The sequence below is a fragment of the Dreissena polymorpha genome, chromosome 9, assembly GCF_020536995.1.
Source record: "Dreissena polymorpha isolate Duluth1 chromosome 9, UMN_Dpol_1.0, whole genome shotgun sequence".
Classification (NCBI taxonomy): Eukaryota; Metazoa; Mollusca; class Bivalvia; order Myida; family Dreissenidae; genus Dreissena; species Dreissena polymorpha.
Genome location: NC_068363.1, coordinates 19,359,704 through 19,379,939, shown reverse-complemented (window position 1 = coordinate 19,379,939; position 20,236 = coordinate 19,359,704). Strand labels below are relative to the sequence as shown.

General features: G+C 34.3%; 1 protein-coding gene across 1 annotated transcript in view; it reads right to left on the bottom strand.

The window, feature by feature from the left end:
- Nucleotides 1-2,167: 2,167 nt before the first annotated feature.
- LOC127846510 (thymidine kinase 2, mitochondrial-like) overlaps nt 2,168-20,236 on the bottom strand; it is a 50,605-nt gene continuing 32,536 nt past the window's right edge. The window contains exons 7-9 of the mRNA XM_052377805.1: nt 9,631-9,710; nt 6,182-6,262; nt 2,168-4,613 (exon numbers count right to left, since the gene is read on the bottom strand). Of these exons, the coding sequence (XP_052233765.1) occupies nt 4,524-4,613; nt 6,182-6,262; nt 9,631-9,710 (251 nt within the window). The 3' untranslated portion in view covers nt 2,168-4,523. The remainder of the gene's footprint in view (nt 4,614-6,181; nt 6,263-9,630; nt 9,711-20,236) is intronic.

The following is a 20,236-nucleotide window of genomic DNA, read 5'->3' as shown; positions in this document are numbered from 1 at the left end:
TCGAAATAGCAAAGTATTATATCTAGTTTGAAGTACATTTTATAAAAATAAAGGCACAGATAGATTACAATTCAGATCAAAAATGAAAATATAATAAATGTAATAAAGGTGGATTTATGTGTGTTATTTATTGTTTAAAAAAATAAGATGTTAGTGCTCAGTGTATACTTACTTGTGGTAAGATACGAAATACTTTGTTATTAACACTAACACTATATTATTCTATAAGTTAAGTACCGGTACTAATAACACTAAATATTAATATTATCAAAATACGAAACAAATATGCGATTATATTTTCTTGTATTTGTATTATTGATATAGTAATAAATAAATAAATATATAAATTAGTGAAAATAAAAAAAAACAGTTATTATATTATTATCAAAACTGACACTTAGCATACAACTTTTCAATGATATATCCAGGAAGAATTTAGTGAACAAAAGCGCAAACCTACCTTAGGTGTGTTACATTAGTTTCCAATGTTTACACCTCGACATAACGTTCAGTCAAACACCAGCTGACTGTCGCATATCGTGTCCACACACCGGTTAATTACTGCTTACCGTATGCGGCTACATTACGTAACCAGGATACTTTTTTTTCTTTTTCTCTTTTTTTGCTGAATGTATTTTCCTAAAGCTCAAGTAAGCGGAAGACCTACATTTAAATCGTCTAAAATAAACAGCGCGGCATACGTTCCTAGCACTTAACGTGAACGACAAAAAGACAAACGTGCATATGTCAATCCTCGGTCACCAACAAACACTTAGGTGAGGAGGGAATACACTGCTTGTCATCGTACAATTATGTTACGTCTTGGTCGCAGATTAAACGGCGTAAAGTAACTAATGAGAAACGGTCAACATAAACAAACGAAATGCCGTAGGGGACGTCTGTTTAAGACACTCTAAAACAACGTCAGCAGTCTTATTAAACCAGATAGATAGCACAGTCGTGCGATGGGTGTATCGGCCGCTGTTATTAATAGGTGTCAGAGCTCGGACTTACGATCTAACATTTGTCTGTATTGCGACAGAGTGAAGCGTTACTGAGGTTGGTATGCCAAAAGAATCCGTGTATTCATAACGGCGTGCATACAAAACACGCAGCTATCACTGTAAACGTTGGTCATAAACTAGCATAGTTGAGAGAAACTTTGAGTCATCGGAAATCTAAAGGCCGTTAAAAGCAATAAGAATAAATAAATTGTAAAGTGTTTATTTACAACATAAAACAAGGCTTGGGCCCCCTTCATCTGGAGATTGTTCAACTAAATATTTGCTTTCATCAGCGCATGTGAGCAATATCAAATCACAGGTCATATTTTCGTCGCAATTTACAAATAGAGCTTTCTGCCTTTTTTCTAACACTAAGTTTCGGTGCAAAAATGATGCGTAGAAACCTTACACCAACCTGAAACCAAAAAGTGCGTACATACTGACGGGATGACGGGCAGTGAAGAAACTGTTTACATCTATTCGGTGCCAACTCGGAGTTATATGTATTCCATAGGAGGTAGCTGTAGTATTGGTAAGTCTATGAACTTGTGATTGAGACAATCAGTAGAAAAAGGCTACACTGTAATGGTAGCTATGATTGTGGCAATAGTTGTCATAATTATAGTGGGGCAAGTGGTTGTGACAATTATGGGGGTCGCCGTGGCGTAGTGGATATGGTATCCGCCTAGCGATCGGGAGGACACGGGCTCGATCCCCACTGTGGGAGCGTTCTTTAGATCGCCCCCATAGACACCCAGAAAACGGACTCGAGAGCGTTTCAAATAAGCCGTAGGCTGTCTATGCAATCGAGCTTAAAGGGCCGTCAACCGCGATTGACATGCACACAAAACTGCAGCACAATACCTAATCAAAACTAAAGGGGGACTTTTCACAGATTTTGGCATGTATTGAAGTTTGATATTAAATGTTTTAAATTGATAAATGTAAACTTTGGATCTTAAAAGTTCCAGTAAAAAAAACAAGAATAAAATTAAAGAAAGAAAAAAAGTAACCCTCCACTGGGCTCGAACCACTGACACCTGGAGTAAAGTCTATCGTGTAGACCACTCAGCCATCCGTGCTCATACAATGAGTGATGTGTTTTATACTTTTATAAGCAATCCTCGATGTATCACAAAATATAACGACAACAGAACTCTCCATATTTTTCAATTGTCAGGTTTTTAAATCGTCAAAGGATGCATATAATAGATATTTTAGAGCATGGTGAATGTTCAGTATTACTGTTTTCTTACAAATATCATAACTACAACGAAAATTTGCGAATATGAAACTCTTTTTTTTAATTTTGGCAATTTACCAAAACTTGAAAAGGCCCCTATAAGCTATTATCTGTAACCATTTTAGTTTTAGAAAAAGTGACTTTGACCCAATTGCAATGCGCCTCTTGGTCAGCAAGTACGCTAGATGTACCTTCAAACACAATGACACCACAATACCTCCAACAAAATCAAATAATTTACTTCCAAATTAATTGAGCTAAAGCTCTTTTTCATTCAAGTAACAGTGACCTTGATCTCCCTGGCCCTGCTAAATCAGCAAGACATCTCCATCCTATCTGAAGTAATTAAGTGCCAACTTTATATCAATTTTAAGAACAAATGTGATTGATCTTGAGCAAAATGGTCCCAAATGCAAACCCAGGCTTGGTATGCCTGTAAGCTTGAAATAAGAGCTGAACCACTCAAATATTTACCTGACTAAGTAAAATAAAGTTTCAAAATTATGCTAAAAGTTCAGCTCAGATTTATGGGTTTGGTCAGTGGCCTTGCTTGATGCTCCTGAAGAGAAGTTTGAAATTTCAATTGAATATCTGTAGTATTTACTGTCATAAATACTTGTTGCATACACACTTTAACCTGAATTTCAACTTGCACGCAAACCTAATACTCACTTTTCTTAACACAAAAAGGTGCATAATTATACTAATGCGCAGGTCAGATTTCAGGAACTTGGTCAGTGGCTTCACATAAACTCAAACATGTGTGTGAAATTTCAATGGAATACTTATAGTGGAAACAGACATATTAAGATGTTGCATGTTAATCGTAACCAGAGCTTTTTGCAGATACAAACACTGATAAATGGATTAGTAGTATAACTCAAACGATTTTATGAATAGATTGGTTTATGATGCATGTACGTGTTTAAGAAAAAAATATCAATTCAAAGCACAGAATGGTCCCTGGTAAATATATAAAGGGTATGAGAACATTGTCTTTAGCCACCTGAGCTTCTGGAATATTTTATAAATACCCTGGTGATAAAAAAACTCATTCAGGATAATAATTAACTGAAGGTAACATGCACAATTTCCAACAAAAACAAAAACCATGCCTAATTTTATGTTTGACAAATTACGGAAGGCAAGTGCCATAACTGTACATGAGAAATCAACCATTTTAAAATTGTTCTTTCATCTTCATGAATATGTAGAAATATAGGGCAATAACTACATAATCAAAGATGGATGGGTCAACTATCAAAAATTGCTCATTACTTTCAATTAGTATCTCGAGCTCTCACTGATCTAAAAATCAACATCTGTAAACTCATGAACAATCATGTAAACGCATGCCTGGACACAGTATTTATATTTACATGTGAAATGCTTCATTCTACAAAAGAAGTTAGTACTGTCATTGATATGTTATACATTACATTCATTTCATGTATTAACATAGTGTTGACAGTGACCTCTATGTCAAAACATACGAATCTATGAATACAAAAATAGATGAGGTAGCAAAGTGACAGATTTTTGTAAATAAATGCAATTATTTGACTGTTTTTGCTGTTATTGTTTTTAGCATTACTATTTGCATTGTTGCAAACCTAACAAAAATACAAGTAAAAATTACAGTTATTTACATATATTATTATCATAAATAATTCACTTATCTTTGCAAATTAAAAACTTCAGTGCAGTTGTTTCTTGCACATAATGTAACTCTTTAACACAAGAAATTTGTATTAATATTGTTTTAAAGAAATGCACACAAACGTAAGTTTACTTTAAGCTTCATTGACTAATACATATTCTTCACAAATATCAAACAAGATTTTGACAAACCAGGTTTATATAAACGGTCATTACCTAAATCTGAAAGGTATTGTTTTCAAAATCGTCAACTATACATACTTAATTCGAAAGTAATTTTGCGTTTGAAGTTCAGTTACTGTTTTTTTTTAATTAATTTCTTTTGTGTTTATTTTGATCCAACAAAATCAGCAAAGAGGCATTATCTTTGGTAAATTTTAAAAGATTAAATAAAACCAATTAGTTTCTTAAAGTTCCGATAAAAAAACAATAAGATCCCTATAAAAATCTTTTGAGTTATTGACAGCTGCCGCAATGTTTCTGTAACGAGTAAATGTTGTTCTCTGTATTCTGCTGACTACATTCTTTACCATGGAGTCTGAATCACTGTTGTTGACAACAAGCAGAATTTTATAAAGCATGTAATATTCTTCAAGTAGGACCAGCACTGAGCATTATCAAGAGGTTTCCAGTCCAAACAGTATTGTTGACTTTTCCTCTTCGTACTGCTTTTGCATGTCCATCAAAGACTGGTTTGCATCAAGCACCTGTAAAGAAGATTGGCATCTGGACATAAGAATGGGAACCATTCTTGCAACATTATAATGTTTCCTTGGGTTTCAGAAAAAAACTAAAGGGATCATCATTAATTATCATGTTTGTTATTAGATTATTATAAAAAGACCTAATTTTCTAAATAAAATATTGTTTTCGAATAAAAGTAAAAATTAATAATGTGACAAAATAATTCTTAAAATGACAGCTTCTTAAAATGGGGAAGTCTTTGATAATATGTTAGACATTAACGAAATAACAAGAAATCTAGTGATTATTTATTTTGATTCTAGAAAATACACTTTAAGACAAAGAGTAGGATAAGAAGCAGTGAATAGCAATATTGTCTATATTGATGCTTCTTGTACTTCCCTCAATTTCATGTTGGCCATTTTGTAATTGGCATAATTGTGCGGACTGCACAGGCTAATCCGGCACGACACTTTACGCACATTCATTAAACCCCCTTTTCACAAAGCACAACTTATTTTAATCTCTGATTGTTTTGCTCAGCTGACTTATGAATGGTTAACAGAACTGTTTCCTGTATTCATGGGAAATCCCAGATATAAGTGTTGCTGCACTGTGACCACAAGGGTGCGCCAGTACACAGGAAAGGAGTGGTGGTCAAAGGATTAAACCAGACTGCAAGTGGGACACACAAATGTTCTACAGGTTGCAACGGTGTAGTAGACCAGTAGGTCTTGGGTTCGATCCTCATTTAAAGGGATCTTTTCACGCTTTGGTAAATTGACAAAATTGAAAAAAGTTGTTTCAGATTCGCAAATTTTCGTTTTATTTATGATATTTGTGAGGAAACAGTAATACTGAACATTTACCATGGTCTAATATAGCCATTATATGCATCTTTTGACGATTTTAAAACCTAAAAATTATAAAGCGTTGCAACGCGAAACGATTGAATAATTTGGAGAGTTCTGTTTTTGTCGTTAAATTTTGTGAAACTACGAAGATTGCTTATATAAGGTATAAAATACTTCAAAAATATGTACTCGGCGGAATAGCTCAGTAGGCTAGAGCGTTTTTACTTCAGGACTCTGGCAGGACTCCAGGGGTCACTGGTTCGAAACCTGGTCCGGGCAATGTTCTTTTCCTTTTTTTAATTTTATTCTTGATTTTTTACTGGAGCTTTTACGATCCAATGTTTACATTTATCGATATAAAGCATTTAATGAATAAGTTAAAAAATGCCAAAATCTGTGAAAAGGCCCCTTTAAGCCCCATTTTATAAGAATTGTCCAGAGACAATATGAGTCGCGTTCTGAGAAAACTGGGCATAATGCATGTGCGTAAAGTGTCGTCCCAGATTAGCCTGTGCAGTCTGCACATGCTAATCAGAGACAACACTTTTCGCCTTAACTGGATTTTTGTGTAGAAGAGACTTCCTTTAAAAGAAAAATACCATAAAAGCAAAGTGTTGTCCCTGATTAGCCTGTGCTGACTTCACAGGCTAATCTGGGACGACACTTTACGCACATGCATTAAACCCAGTTTTCTCAGAACGCTTCTCATTTAAACCAAACATTTTAAATGTGCTTACCAACACCGGAGCAGGAGGTTTGAATATGGACTGGTGTACCAGCCAATCCTCATGCAGCTTGTGCAGGTCCTTGAGATATTGCTGAAAATGACATTTGTTTCACTGAAGGTTTTACATGATTTTTGTTGCTAAATTGTGGAGGAAAGCAAACTTGACAATAGTTTGAAGGTGTGTGTGTGGACACACACACAATTTTGCCTCCATAATAATGTCAGCAATATACGCATTATTACTAATGTTAATGTAGAGAATGTATTATCCTTGTGTTTTTTAGATTAACAACCAATGTTTGTTATAGACTGTCAGGAAAAAAAAGGTCCTAGACTACATCCAGGGTCAGCATTCACCAACTAGTATGAAAACTTAAGAATAAAAAATCAACTTACACCCAAGAAAAAGTGTATTAGGGTTTGCATACATACAGGCACCCACTAGGGCTTATATCATTTACAAAATGTACTTTATGAAGACTGATGTAATGAGAGGTGGTGAATGCCAAGTTAGACTCAACATTAAAGACAGTCTTGAATATTGCCATTTAAAGAATTGTCTTAATTCTCAGTCTTAAGCTTAAGCCCTGTTTGATGCATGTGTCCAGGACAATGGTACCAAACTTGTTAATATTAAAATACAAAACTATATAAAAATGTTTTTAATTTAAACATTCAATATTTTTCAATATAAGTATCAATAAACACATGCATTTTACAGAGACATGTTGGCAGATTGGAAAAATATTCCAAAAATTGTCATAGAATAAAAAAAAATGCATAAATATTCAGTTAAGCAAACACACGTTTGACAAAGAAAAAAAGAAACATGTTAAAAATCTTGTTTCATTTCAGGATAATCTTCAATCAAAGTCATGAAAATAATAAAATGTTTGTAATAAATTATTTTACTCCTAACAAAACCATGGTTGGGATCCTGATCATGGCAAACAATTTAAAAAAAACATTTGTTTTTGCTTTATAGTTATAATGTATTTTTCCAAATATTATACTTTGTTTAGTAAATGCATTTTATATTGACATTTTAACAAAAATACCTTACTCTATGAACAGGTTTCTATAATAATAAGACTTGTTTGAAGAAGAAAATTACTTTAAAAAAAAATGGGATTCATAATTGGGCAGATACAAATACAAAATAAATCTCACACCTTAAAAGTGAAGCAATTTGAAACAAGAGATTACCAAGCAATATGGTCCCCTACCGGTGAAACTCCACCATTTTCATAATTTGTTTTAATTTCATTTTTTTTTATTTGTTGCCATAGCAACCAGAATTCTTGACATAAGAACCAAATGAAATGATGTGCATGATGTTCATATTGCCATCTGTCCATGTTTCAAGTTTCATTAAAAAATATGAAGAAATTTTAAAGTTATTGCAGGATCCAGAAAAGTGTGACAGACTGACTTACAGACACACAGTCTCACCGACACACAGAGTGCAAACCGGTAGAGGACAACAAGTTGTCTTCCATAAGACATGAAATGCAATGTATGCAAACACTTTTCATTTATGCTCATATCCACTTCCCTAAACTATCAACAAAACAACCCAACTTGACAATTAATCATAAGACACTAGACAACAATGTTAATTGAATTTTGACTTCCGACACCTTCTGTTATTAATCATCAAACACATTTGCCAAATGACTAGCCACTTCACACCTGTTGTAAGTGAAATTGCTAGTGGTCATAAGATTGTTGTCAGCAAATGAAAAAGCTTACAATTTTGGTATGTTGGCTTGTACATACCAAAATTGCCAGCCACATATATTTATATTTTGTACAAAAAAACATTTTAATCCGGTATTTTGATAATTGAATGAGCTGATCCCTGGAAATGAACCTGGCTCTGGGGCTTAACCCTTTGCATGCTGGGAAATTTGTCGTCTGCTAAAATGTCGTCTGCTGAATTTCTAAAATTAGCATTTTCTTCGATTTTTTTTTCAAAAAATACTATCAGAATAGCAAACAGTTTGGATCCTGATGAGACGCCACGTTCTGTGGCGTCTCATCTGGATCCAAACTGTTTGCAAAGGCCTTCAAAATTCGGTTCCCGCACTGAAAGGGTTAATGCATTGTTGTAAAGCATTGTCCCTGATTAGTCTGTGCAGTCCACACAGGCCAATCCAGGACGACATTTTACATCTGTACTGGATGTTTGCAAAGAAGGTTTATTTCTGAAAGAAAAATAACATTAAAGCTGAAAGTGACATCCCTGATAAGCCTGTGTGGGCAGCACAGGCTAATCTGGGACAACACTCTACACACATGTAATAAGCCCCGTTTTCCAAGGTTGTGGCTGAAACGTACAATAATACTTGCACAGACACATGTTGAAGTTCAAGGCCAAGCCATGTAGCAATGTCTTCACTAATGGAGCATATAGAGAATACTAGGTCGGTGCCGAATAAAGCAAAGTTTATTTTGCGAGGCTTAGAAAATCTGAACCACGAGCTTGGCGAGTGGTTCAGATTTTCGTGCCGAGCAATATAAACTTTGCTTTATTCGGCACCGACCTAGTATTCGATTTATCACATCAATTTTCTTAGTCGTAAATTATTTCTTTAAACATAGAATAGGAAAATCGAACTAGACGGAAAATTCCAAAGATATTTTAAGCAAACATTGTTTCATTATTTTAATCGTGTCGAGCCTAATACATTACAAAAAGATCAGTAACCAACCTGTTTTTTCGTTTATCATACCTCTACGTCCCCGATTTTTAAGAAATAATGAAAAAAAGAGACACTAAACAACTGCATCTTTAGCGTGAAACTACATGCATTGTGTCGTATGACGTGTTAATAATGACGTCACGAGTACGCGCACTTAATATTTGTAAATAATGTTTATTTGCTTTTTGAGTTGCATTATGTGATAAAACTATATTACATCTTGGTATCAAATTGTTTGTTTTGTTGAATCTGATTCAATTTTACTAAAAATGATTACTTTATAGTTGATTCCGAGTAATATGAACATTCTTCGCCGCGCGTGACAGCTATATTTCAGCACTGCTGAAATAAAGGAAAATTTATTCCACAGTGGTTTATTTCGACAATGCACGTCTGATGATGGGATAAATCATAATTCTCAAAACGAAATATTGAATGTAAAGACATTCTTATGTAGGTATTGATGAATATCAATCATATAACAAGTTTGCACACCACTATTTGGCAGAACTTTGATTTGTTTGTATCCCTACACTGGTCTATTTGTTCAGTCCTAATTTGTTCCCGTCTTGTTTTAAATATTACATGTGTATATAAATCATAATTTGAACTGCCTATCTAGATATCATATCATGTTTGAACTTCACAGGAAGAATAATTATGACAATATAGTGAGAATTCATTTTGAACATGGTAAAAATAGAACTTATTTGGCACTGAACAATGTTTCTACCAGGAAGTTTCTGTCACCTACCAATGGAATAGTCTGCTCTTCAGGCCGACAACGTTCCAGTATTCTCTTCTGTAGCACCTCGGGTTGTGTACGCAAGTACACTGCAACATATTGAGTGCAAAGGCTCAAAAGAATCCAGTTTACTGACTCATCAAGAAAGTGATTATAGTGATTATTCACCAAAACTTTTAGAGATCTGTAACTTGAAAAATGAAAATATGCTAGTCTGCTTTTGCTTAGAGGGTGGCAATATGAAGTGTGTTGTTATTATTTGTTATTCATAATGATTGATTCCAAAATATACAACATACTGTAAAATCTTTTATATTTGTCAGTGTGAAACTCAGTCTCTTTCTCCCAAAAAAGATTTTTGGTGAAAAATGTAAATCTGTGGAATTCAGACTTTGAAAAAAATAATTGGGCTTAATGCATGTGCCTCATGTGTTGTCCCAGATTAGCCTGTGCAGTCTGCACAGGCTAATCAGGAACGACACTTTCCGTCTAAACTTGATTTTTACTAAGAAGACTTTCTTGAATCTAAACATATCATAAGAGCGGAAGTGTTGTTCCTTATTAGCCTGTGCAAACTGCACAGGCTAATCTGGGACAAATTTGTACGCACATGCTTTTTCACAGAGCATGGCTCAAATTTGGAAATTGCATTGCTCATTTTCCCATTTGTTCCTGCTAAATTCTTGGATTTGTCAACCCATGAAAACAACAAAAATTAAGTCCCATGACTTTACAGTATATAAACATATGTACAGTGGAACCCCTCTAAAGCGGACAAACCCGGGACTGAGAGGAAATTCCGGTTTTGAGAGGATTCCGGTTTTGAGGGGACATTGACTATGAAAAACACTTTCAGCAAATTTTAATAGTTCATATGTTGTATGATCGGACCAGAGATCGGCAATGACTTAGCCCTAACAATACAGAACCAGTCCCATACAAGTTTGTTGACGTTTTCAAATTTTATTTTCATTGTTGAACCAACTTTAGTTGGGTAACAAGTTGTTTTCTCAATAAGACATGTACGCAGCCTTTTTTCACACGATATCCCCGATCGTCAATTTTCCTACCCCATATTTCTCTGACAGCATCTTGAATGTAGGTTTAGGGAACATCTCTGACTCTTTTATCCATGTGATTTTGTCTTCTATAGACAATATCACGCGCCTTCGCTTAGAAGGAGGTTCGGACATTTTTATTCTTAGTTATCTTAATTACCAACTTGAAAATCTAAATGAATATCTAAATGCAACTGCTTCAAGAACTCTGCAAATCACCATTTTATATGACACTAAATAAGCAATTGTAATAAACAACACAAAATTAAATAGCATTCAGATTATTAAAATTAAGCACGGCTTCCTACATCAAAAACAAAACACACTTAAGAACTCTATGTTTGTTATCAGTAATTATAATCAGTATTCACACCTCTATTGATCGATATATACATCACAGGACAAGTATCTTTAAATTGTTTTGCGATTTTAACAGTGTGCAAATTTTTCGACCACCTTTATTAATTTCACGCGTCTTTAATCCGCTATTCACAACTTTTTTTGACACTAGGTCTGTGGTGCAATAAACCGGCTCTGAGCAGTTTAGAGAGGTATAATTACGTATGGAATGACCTAATTTTGATCCAAAGAATGACCGGTATTCGGAATTGAGGGGATTGCGGTTTCGATATTATATATTATACGCATGGTTTTATAGGAAAAAATGGGACCGAACAAATTGCCCAGTTTAGAGAGGATTCCGGTATAGAGAGGATCAGGTTTAGAGGGATTCCATGGTATATTAAATGATAATGTAATAAACAACAATGTTTAACACACACACAAAAAAACTGATAGTGATGAGAAAGTTAAGATGAAACCAGCATCTGTAGAATGTCACAATCCCCCGAGAGAAATCTGTTCATTGTATTTCAGAGGATGGAATGATAATAACTTTCCATGCTCTTTGATTTTCCAGATATTCCAATTTCCAGAAAAGTTTTCCTGCAATTACAATTATATGAAGATTTCAATGCTCAAATCAAGACAATTAATATCAGAAGAAAGCTAAATTTCTTGACATCAATCTGTCTTTCACAAATAATCCAGTAGTCTGTTATATTAGAATACAAGGTATTTGATTGTTATTTCAAGGATGAAAATGTTAACAAAAAATATATATTAAATTTAGTAACAATTTTGTTAGACAAAATTCTTAAAGAATAGCATATGTTAACTTCACTTATGATTAATAATTGTGGAAATGCATGGTAAAGGACAACAAAAGATTTCTGAAATACATTTTGCCCCAAAATATGCATACAACTTGCCAATACAATCAGGCAACTGTTAAATATAATTATTACCTGCCTACATGTATGACTATTAAACTCATGACTATTAAACTCATGACTTGTATTGACAGTGTTCTATCTTTCCTGGATAATAAACAGTAACATACTTTGGAAGTTCTTAAAGCCACACGCCTTGAAATGAAATACATATAAATCAATACAATATAGATGAAATTTGAACGTGTGCAAAATTGTCAATAAATCTATAGCCTAGTTGGCAAGTAATTTATTAATTTTCAAACGGTATCGCTTTTAAAACGCAAAGTAGTATTTCTTAACAAATGCATCAATTTCGAAGTTCAAAAGCGCAAAAAAGACTGATTTCTACCTTGTAACCATGAACCATATATATTCTAATTGGCATAGATAAAATATGTTTCTTATTTATACATAAATTTACCAAGCCAAATAAGTTGTGTGGCTTTAAGTCAAAGCATCTTAAGTTAAAACATTTTAGGTAAAGCATCTTAGGTAAAGCATCTTAGGTAAACACATCTTAGGTCATTGCATCTTAATTTAAAGCATGCTTAAATCAAAGAATCTAAGAACAAATCTTAGCTTAAATCATTGTAAGTAAATTATCTTAGGTATAGACAATCCCAGAATCGATAAATTGACCGCCGCCATATTGGCTATCACGAGACCCGCTACCATTACTGTACTGCAGAAATTGGTAGACTACAGCGTTCAAAGATCTCGCAATAAACAAAGATTGGAAACATTACGTAATTATGTTTCACACCATTAGAAATCAAAAGTTAACTTAAAATATTACATTCTAGATTTCTTACATATGTGTCTCTGCAACATTATATTCAGTAACAACACGTAATGTTTTAAACCGAAAGCGCTGGGGGGGTGTTAAAGTGCACTCCTTTCAGTTAATTGTGCCTTTGCTTCAAACACAATTTTTTCTTTATTGAATGTAATTGATTGAATATACTTAAAACTAAGTTAAAAGTGATATCAGCATCTAAAGTGTGAAGTAAACTTAATGCTTTTTATTGTTAATAATTCCGAAGATATTATTTAGCAAAACTTTGGAAGATTTATGGCTGAGCTACACAATTACTAAAAATCAGATATCTGTTTTGTTTAAATGTTATTATTTCTTTATAAAAACGTCTAGTTCCGGAGATACTCATTCAGAAAATTTATAAGATTCAAGACTTTTTATATTGAATAGTACAAATCTTTGTGTGTTTTTTTTATTTATCATTTCATTATTAATATTTCTTATTTAAGTATCATTTGTAAAGGTAATGCAAAAATCTATAGCTGAAATAAAGTTCATGATTTTAAGTAAAATTGGATCGAAAATATTTACAAACAAAACTCAGTAAGATTTCAGGTAGAAACAAACATTTTTTATTAAAAAGTATCTGGTTTACTCGAACATTTTTTAAAAATAATATCTTTATTTAACAAGGGCTGTTTGTAAAACATGCATGCCCCCCTATATCATGGCTATAAGTTGTAGTAGCAGCCATTGTGTGAATACGTTTTTTGGTACTGTGGTGGTGGTGGGTGGTGGTGGGTGGTGGGTGGTGGTGGTGGTGGTGGTGGTGGTGGTGGTGGTGGTGGTGGGTGGTGGTGGTGGTGGTGGCGGCGGTGGTGGTAGTAGTAGAAGTAGTACTAGTAGTGGTACTAGTACTAGTATATGTAGTAGTAGTAGTAGTAGTAGTAGTAGTAGTAGAAGTAGTAGTAGTAGTAGTAGTAGCAGTAGCAGTAGCAGCAGCATTACAATACCAATACTTAAGAATGATCAAATGGGAAAAGGTAACCTAGCACTGGCAGTAAATATGGGGCTCATTTACAGGTCAGATTTGATATCTCTGCTGTAAAATGAGATTTTAAATGAATTAAAGGGAGGCAAATGCCGTAATAAAAAGGACATGCATAAACGGTAGTTGTTTCCCTTGTTTGAACCATGCTAAATCCTTAAAATGCCTATTTCCAGTAACTGTGACCTTCACCTGTGACCTTGACCTTTGACCTAGTGACCTCAAAATCAATAGGGGTCATCTGCGAGTCATGATCAATGTACCTATGAAGTTTGACGATCCTAGCCCCAAGTGTTCTTGAGTTATCATCCGGAAACCACCTGGTGGACGGACCGACCGACCTACCGACCGACCGACCGACATGAGCAAAGCAATATATACCCCCACTTCTTCGAAGGGGGGCATAAAAATCACTTTCAAGCTAAAACAAAATTCTCTAGCCAGAAATTAATTTTGTGCATGTTTTGATTTTAAATGAACTAGTAAATGTACAGGAGAGATTCCTTGCCCGTCTCTAGATTTGCCACAGATTTCCACCAAATGCCATCGTTTGCCATGTAAAAGTGTGGCAAACGGTGAAAATTCGATGGAAAACGATGGAAAATGGTGAAATGCCATCGTTTTCCACTAATCGATGGAAATCAACAGTGGCATTCGATGTAAAACGGTGGAAATTTGATGGCAAACGGTGAAAAATTGGACTTAGTCTATTTTTGAAGTGGAAAATGTACATTTTGAATAGGAGAAAATGGCTCTTAGAAAATTTTGCAAGAAAACCTGAGTGGCAAACGGTGGAAAAAAAACTTAGAACATTTTCAAACAAAATGCTCTCTCAGAACAGAAAGTGAAAAACAGTTCTTTATTCAAATTGAATGTTCATCTAATAAAATGACATTGAATATGTGAAATTGACAAATAGAAATGGACATTTTTGTATTTCTAGATGTAAAACATACATAATACATAAATTATATACCGGTACATAATTGATTAAATGAAAAGATAGTAAAATAGGTAATGGTATAACATAATCAGCTCCCACAACATGTCTTTCTATAGAGGTATACATTCACCACACAAAGCTCAGTTAAATAAGAATTATAATTATTACAACTCTCAACAGAGACCAGATACAACTAATCCCCTTCCACAGAGTTTGGAAATTCTGCAATTATTTTACTGCCTTCTACTTCAAAGCTCATCAGTACTTGTTGAATGTAAATTGCCTTTTCCACTGTTTGTTCAGCACTGAAACAAAATTACAAAATACATTTTCCAGTTATGATTTATATATCATTTTGAAGACATTTATAGACAGAATATTATTTTATACTTCTTTTTTCATAAAATTTCCGCTTTTGGGGATTCTAACTGCTATAGTACCTTGAAATGAAACATTTTGGCAATTTGTAATTGGGAAATTGTTTAACTCAAGTAGTAACTAATCAAGCACTATCATATTTTGTTTCAATAAGTGTTCCTTACCTAGAGTATTCAACAATCTGCAGATGTGGCACGTTGTCTTGAAGAAGCTTTTCTTTCACTTTGAGTTGTCTCCCTACTGCTAGAACAGTAGACGTTTCAGTGTTTTGAAGAAAGAAATCAACCTCCAGAAACCGTTTGTTGACACTGGTTTCACTGACTATGACAGTATGCGAATTTCTCTTCTTTACTTTGGTACAACTTTTGCTTGACACTTTAACACCATTTACAACTATTTTCTTCACAAGTTTGTAGTGTGTCAATTCAATGCCCATTGCCATTTTATTGATTTGTATTTTCAAGTTTTCAAATAAATGCCCTTCAAGCTTGTATTGTCTTTTCACTATACATGGTTGATATGTGTCTTTTGTGTTCTCTTTAAATTGAAATTTAATGAATTCTTGCACTTGGTGATTATGAATTGCTGGTGCAACATTTTCAATATGTTTTTCAGCCATTAGTATCCAAAATATCTGAAAGCAAACATTTCCAGTTCCATGTATTGTTTTTTTTATTTGTCCATTGAACGATTCAAAACTAAAACATGACCAAGCCCACATTGGTCCCCAATTAGCAACACATTTACTAATGTGCAACAGATTGTGCATGTTTAGACCCATAATATTGTTTAAATATAAAGAGTCTGCAGTTTTTACAAATGTCCCCAACAACATTTCTGCCCTTTCAATGTCTGCTGATGTCATTCCTTCAGTGAGAAGGATATATATGCCTTCCACTAACAAACTTAAATGTTTAAGGTAAATGTCTGGTAAAATTCCTTTAAGGCATGGTATGCTGTAAAAAAGAAGCCAAACTCTTAGTTCAGAAGCTTTCCAGTGCTTTAAAGTTGAACTTATTCTTCTTGGAAGTCTGTGAACTGTTTGTGGTGGTGTTAGCTGCATAAGCCGTTTGTCAACTTTTTGAACTGAATGCCCAATATAAAAGAGATGACCTGAATATTTGTTATCAAACCAAAATGTCAGCAGCTTTTTAGTTATGCCAAGGAGAACGCCATGCATGTAGTCCACAACGATATTCATATTTAGTTCAAAGCCATCCAAAAACAGCAACACACTTTGTCCCTGAAAACCATTGACAGTCGTGCAACTTTCTTGAGCCTGTTTACTATCTTCACGTATACCAGTACTTGTTCGTAGATTCCTTGATTCTGTGTATGGGAAAATCTTGCAATGTCCTTTACCACTCTTAACTTGAACACCTTTGTCATAACAAAACACACACGGAAACTCCCCGTTAAATTGGGTCATTTTGAGAACTGATGATCGGGCCTGAAGATCCATTGTTGCAATTATAAGCTTTGCTCTGCTTTTAATTTCTTTCTTATCTATTGTAAATGTAAATCCTTCTGTCTGTAAATGTTCCAAATCTTTCACGAATTCTTTCAGATAAATTGTCATTGAAGGCTTGCCAATGCCTTGCCACACACCCCAAAGAATCATATTTTTTTTTCTAAAACGTTTGTGTCTAGGTATTTCATTTATTAATAGGTACACTGGCCACATTGACACCCCAGAACTTTTAAAGAGTGGTACACCATCAGTAAAAAGTGTAAAGGTTATATTATTATTATTACTAAGAAAATTGCCAGATTGTTTTAGCAGTTTGTAGTTATCTCCGTCAGTCACATCAGTAATATTTGGCGTACCCTCACGATAGTATGTTTCTTGTATTGAGTCCCACACTCCCGGTTTGGTAAGGATGTCCTGTAACTGAAGTTCTAAGTCTCCAGTCATGAAAAAGCTGTTGTTCTTCACCGTAGGTGTTTTTCCAGGGCAAGCAGGTGTTGTGCATGTTTCGCTGCCTTTGACTAGTGTATTCTTACATACATTACAGAATGTAAATGATTTCAAGAAATCTTTGTTAAAGCCACATCTCTGTTTAAGCAAAGAAATGTTGCAATCGATAAGGCTACTATCTGGTACATAGAGCTTCAAAAGAGATAGCAAATCTTGTAAAGCTGTGTCTGATAAATTGTGGCGACTAGCAAATGCTAGTACTACCAACTCATGTTCTAGTTTAGTTATTTTAGAACTGTACTGACTCTGTGTGCAGTCGGGGCATTGAACAACATAAAGCGGTGCATCACACATTGTAGTGGTAAATGCATTTTTTGGCAAAACATCTTCATCGTCTGTGCCTGATTCAATATCCATATCCGATTCGAAACTTGAGCAAGTAGATGTTGAATCATAATCTTGTGAATTTCCAGCTTCAGACATGTTGTCTTTTATTGATTCCCTATCAATGTTTGGGTTGGATTCTACATTTGTCTCATAGTCACTGGATTCGTCTTGCACCAGACTAGCGGTTTCGTCGTCATGTCTTCTTCTGAAACGTTACAACAAATTTAAATAGTCGCATCACATTACGCAAGTCTAATGCTACGCTGGTCTAAAAAGTAGTCAGTCAGAAAATAAGCAATCACCATATCGTATAATCGGTCAAATATAAATGCCTTTGCTACAGCGTTTGTTGCTCTGTCAACGCCCGTATACAGTATTCCAACTGCCGCGCAGAGATTTGACTGATTCCGAGCATAGCTGGATATCAAATCCCTACCATCATCACCAATGTGTGCCGATGATTGATTCAAACATTATATTTAAAATTTTAATTGTTATTTTTAAGTATTATTGTACAAATCATATAAAAAACGTCCATTCATGTATATTTGTTCATTAAATTACAATAGATAAGAAACAGTTAAAAATAAAAAATCCTTCCAGACTTCCAAAATCGGATAACAGCTGCGTAGAGTTTGACAGTATTTGTATTTTTCATAATTGAGCATCGCTTTACCATGCACGAATCGAAACAAGCCACATATTTTAATGTATACAACCAACACAATTAAAATTTTATAAAGGAGTTAAGTGTTTGGTAATTATTATCATTAATGTATTTCAATATAAAATGGCATAATGATAAATTTAATACAAGCAAACCCTGCTTACATTGGCAACAACATTGGTGCTTACTTTTTTAAACGCCAGGCAGTTGTTCTGGGCATGCTTAGTTCATCATCTTTTTCATACTGCTTGTATTGTCGTTTCTGTAAATTTACTGAAATGTAATTAAATGCAACACTCAATGCTAATTTTTAAATAAAATTGTATTATCTTGTTGATCAGCAAAGAAACAAAATCAACAACAACAAAAATGAAAAGAACACCGTGTTAAAGTAATGATACTTCAAGAAACTAAACCGACAACCATTTGATCTGCATGTTAATCAGCGAGTATTAAGAGAATTTATAATGCCAGAATGCAAGAAAATCAGCAGTTTAGATAAAAATGAAATTTTTCGCCTTGGAGAAATTTAGAAGACGCCTCATTTTGGCAAAATCGTTCTTAATCAAAAAATAAGAACATTATGTCAGAATTTCGCAGGTAGTTTACATTAACACCATACAGTTCAAAGTTGGATTGAACAGTACTTATTTTTATTGTTTGTGCGTGAAAAGCTCACGATATGATTATGAACAGTGTGCGGAATTTGTTTATTGTTTTCATTTGACACGTTCACGTATCAGAGGTGTGCGCCGTCTAATGATATGCGAGTTAAAAATCACAAATTCACAATCACATCGCACTAGTATGAGTATGTTGCATATAATTATAAATAAACAAGTAAACAAAGTTGAAACGAGTGGGTATTTAGCCACAGATAATATTTTAAAAAAAAACTCCCAGGAACAAAAGGCCGTCTTCATAGCGAGTGTTATTAATTGTATAAGGTCTTTTCGGTACCGTAGAAATAGAGAATATTATGTGAGTGTCGGATAAAGACCAAGTTTATCATTCGATGCTTAATAGAACCATGGTTCGCGCCGAGCATGATCAACTTTATCTGTATTCAAAACTGACATAATATTCCATTTATCATTTTATTTCTTAAATTTGTACACAAATAATGTTCAAATATCGCATTTTTTAGACGATTTTGTTCGTCCGCAGTTGACAAACGCAGATTCTCCAATTTTTGGAAAAAGCCAATAATAATCTAAAAATAGCACGCGACAGGTTTATTCAACAAGGTGGGATAGAGGCTAGTCGATCTATTTCATGGGGTGTTATACAGTTAATGCATGTCTGATAATGGGATAAACCAGTATCTAACATTCACTCACCTAGGGAAACGTTGTGTATTGAAGCCAGGTGTGTAACAAGAGTTTGCTTTCGGCTTAGAATCTTCGCGCACTCTTCGATTGGACACGCCCATTGTTTTTCTGATAGCTGACAGTTGTGTATTGTATCTTCGTCGAAACTAAAACGATCATGTTTATTTATGACGTGTATTGGCCATAATAAATAACTAATTAAAAATATTAACAAATATGATAATGACGCAGGATATCTGTTCTATTTACAGTCGATCGTTCATCGTTTCAAATTGGTGATGGTTTTATAACTGTGCATCAAAATGACGATTCCATTTCGCCTTTTTCCCCATAACATAAGAGACGAATGTACGAGTCATATTTAACTGCATTTTGTTTAACCTAACAGAGAAATAAATTTAATATAAGTTAAAAATCACAACCTCTTAGCACATTGTATTTTACTTTATTATAAGTACGTTTGCTGCTTACTTGTGAGTTTGCTCTGCATTGTTTCCAGAACCACTTGCCATTTTACATCCCGATCTAGGTGCAGTTAAGTAGATACACACATGCTTCTTAAAGTCAGCGATGGTATTATTAATGTCAGTACTTTATATTAATAATTAAATTACATTACTAAGTTCTGTCGACGGAAGACCGATATCCCGCTAATTAACTGTGCAAACAAACTCAATCTTCAGTTAGTAAATTAACTGCCCATCCCAATCCTGTCCCTATCTTGTTAAACACAAGTGGTCAGCTGCATTGGAAAGCTGCCAAATCACGTGACATGGTTTGAATAGGAGCAGCCTTTCGCCAACTGATAAGCCCGCCCGTTTTCCATAACTTCGCCGCAATTTTAGCATAGTGTA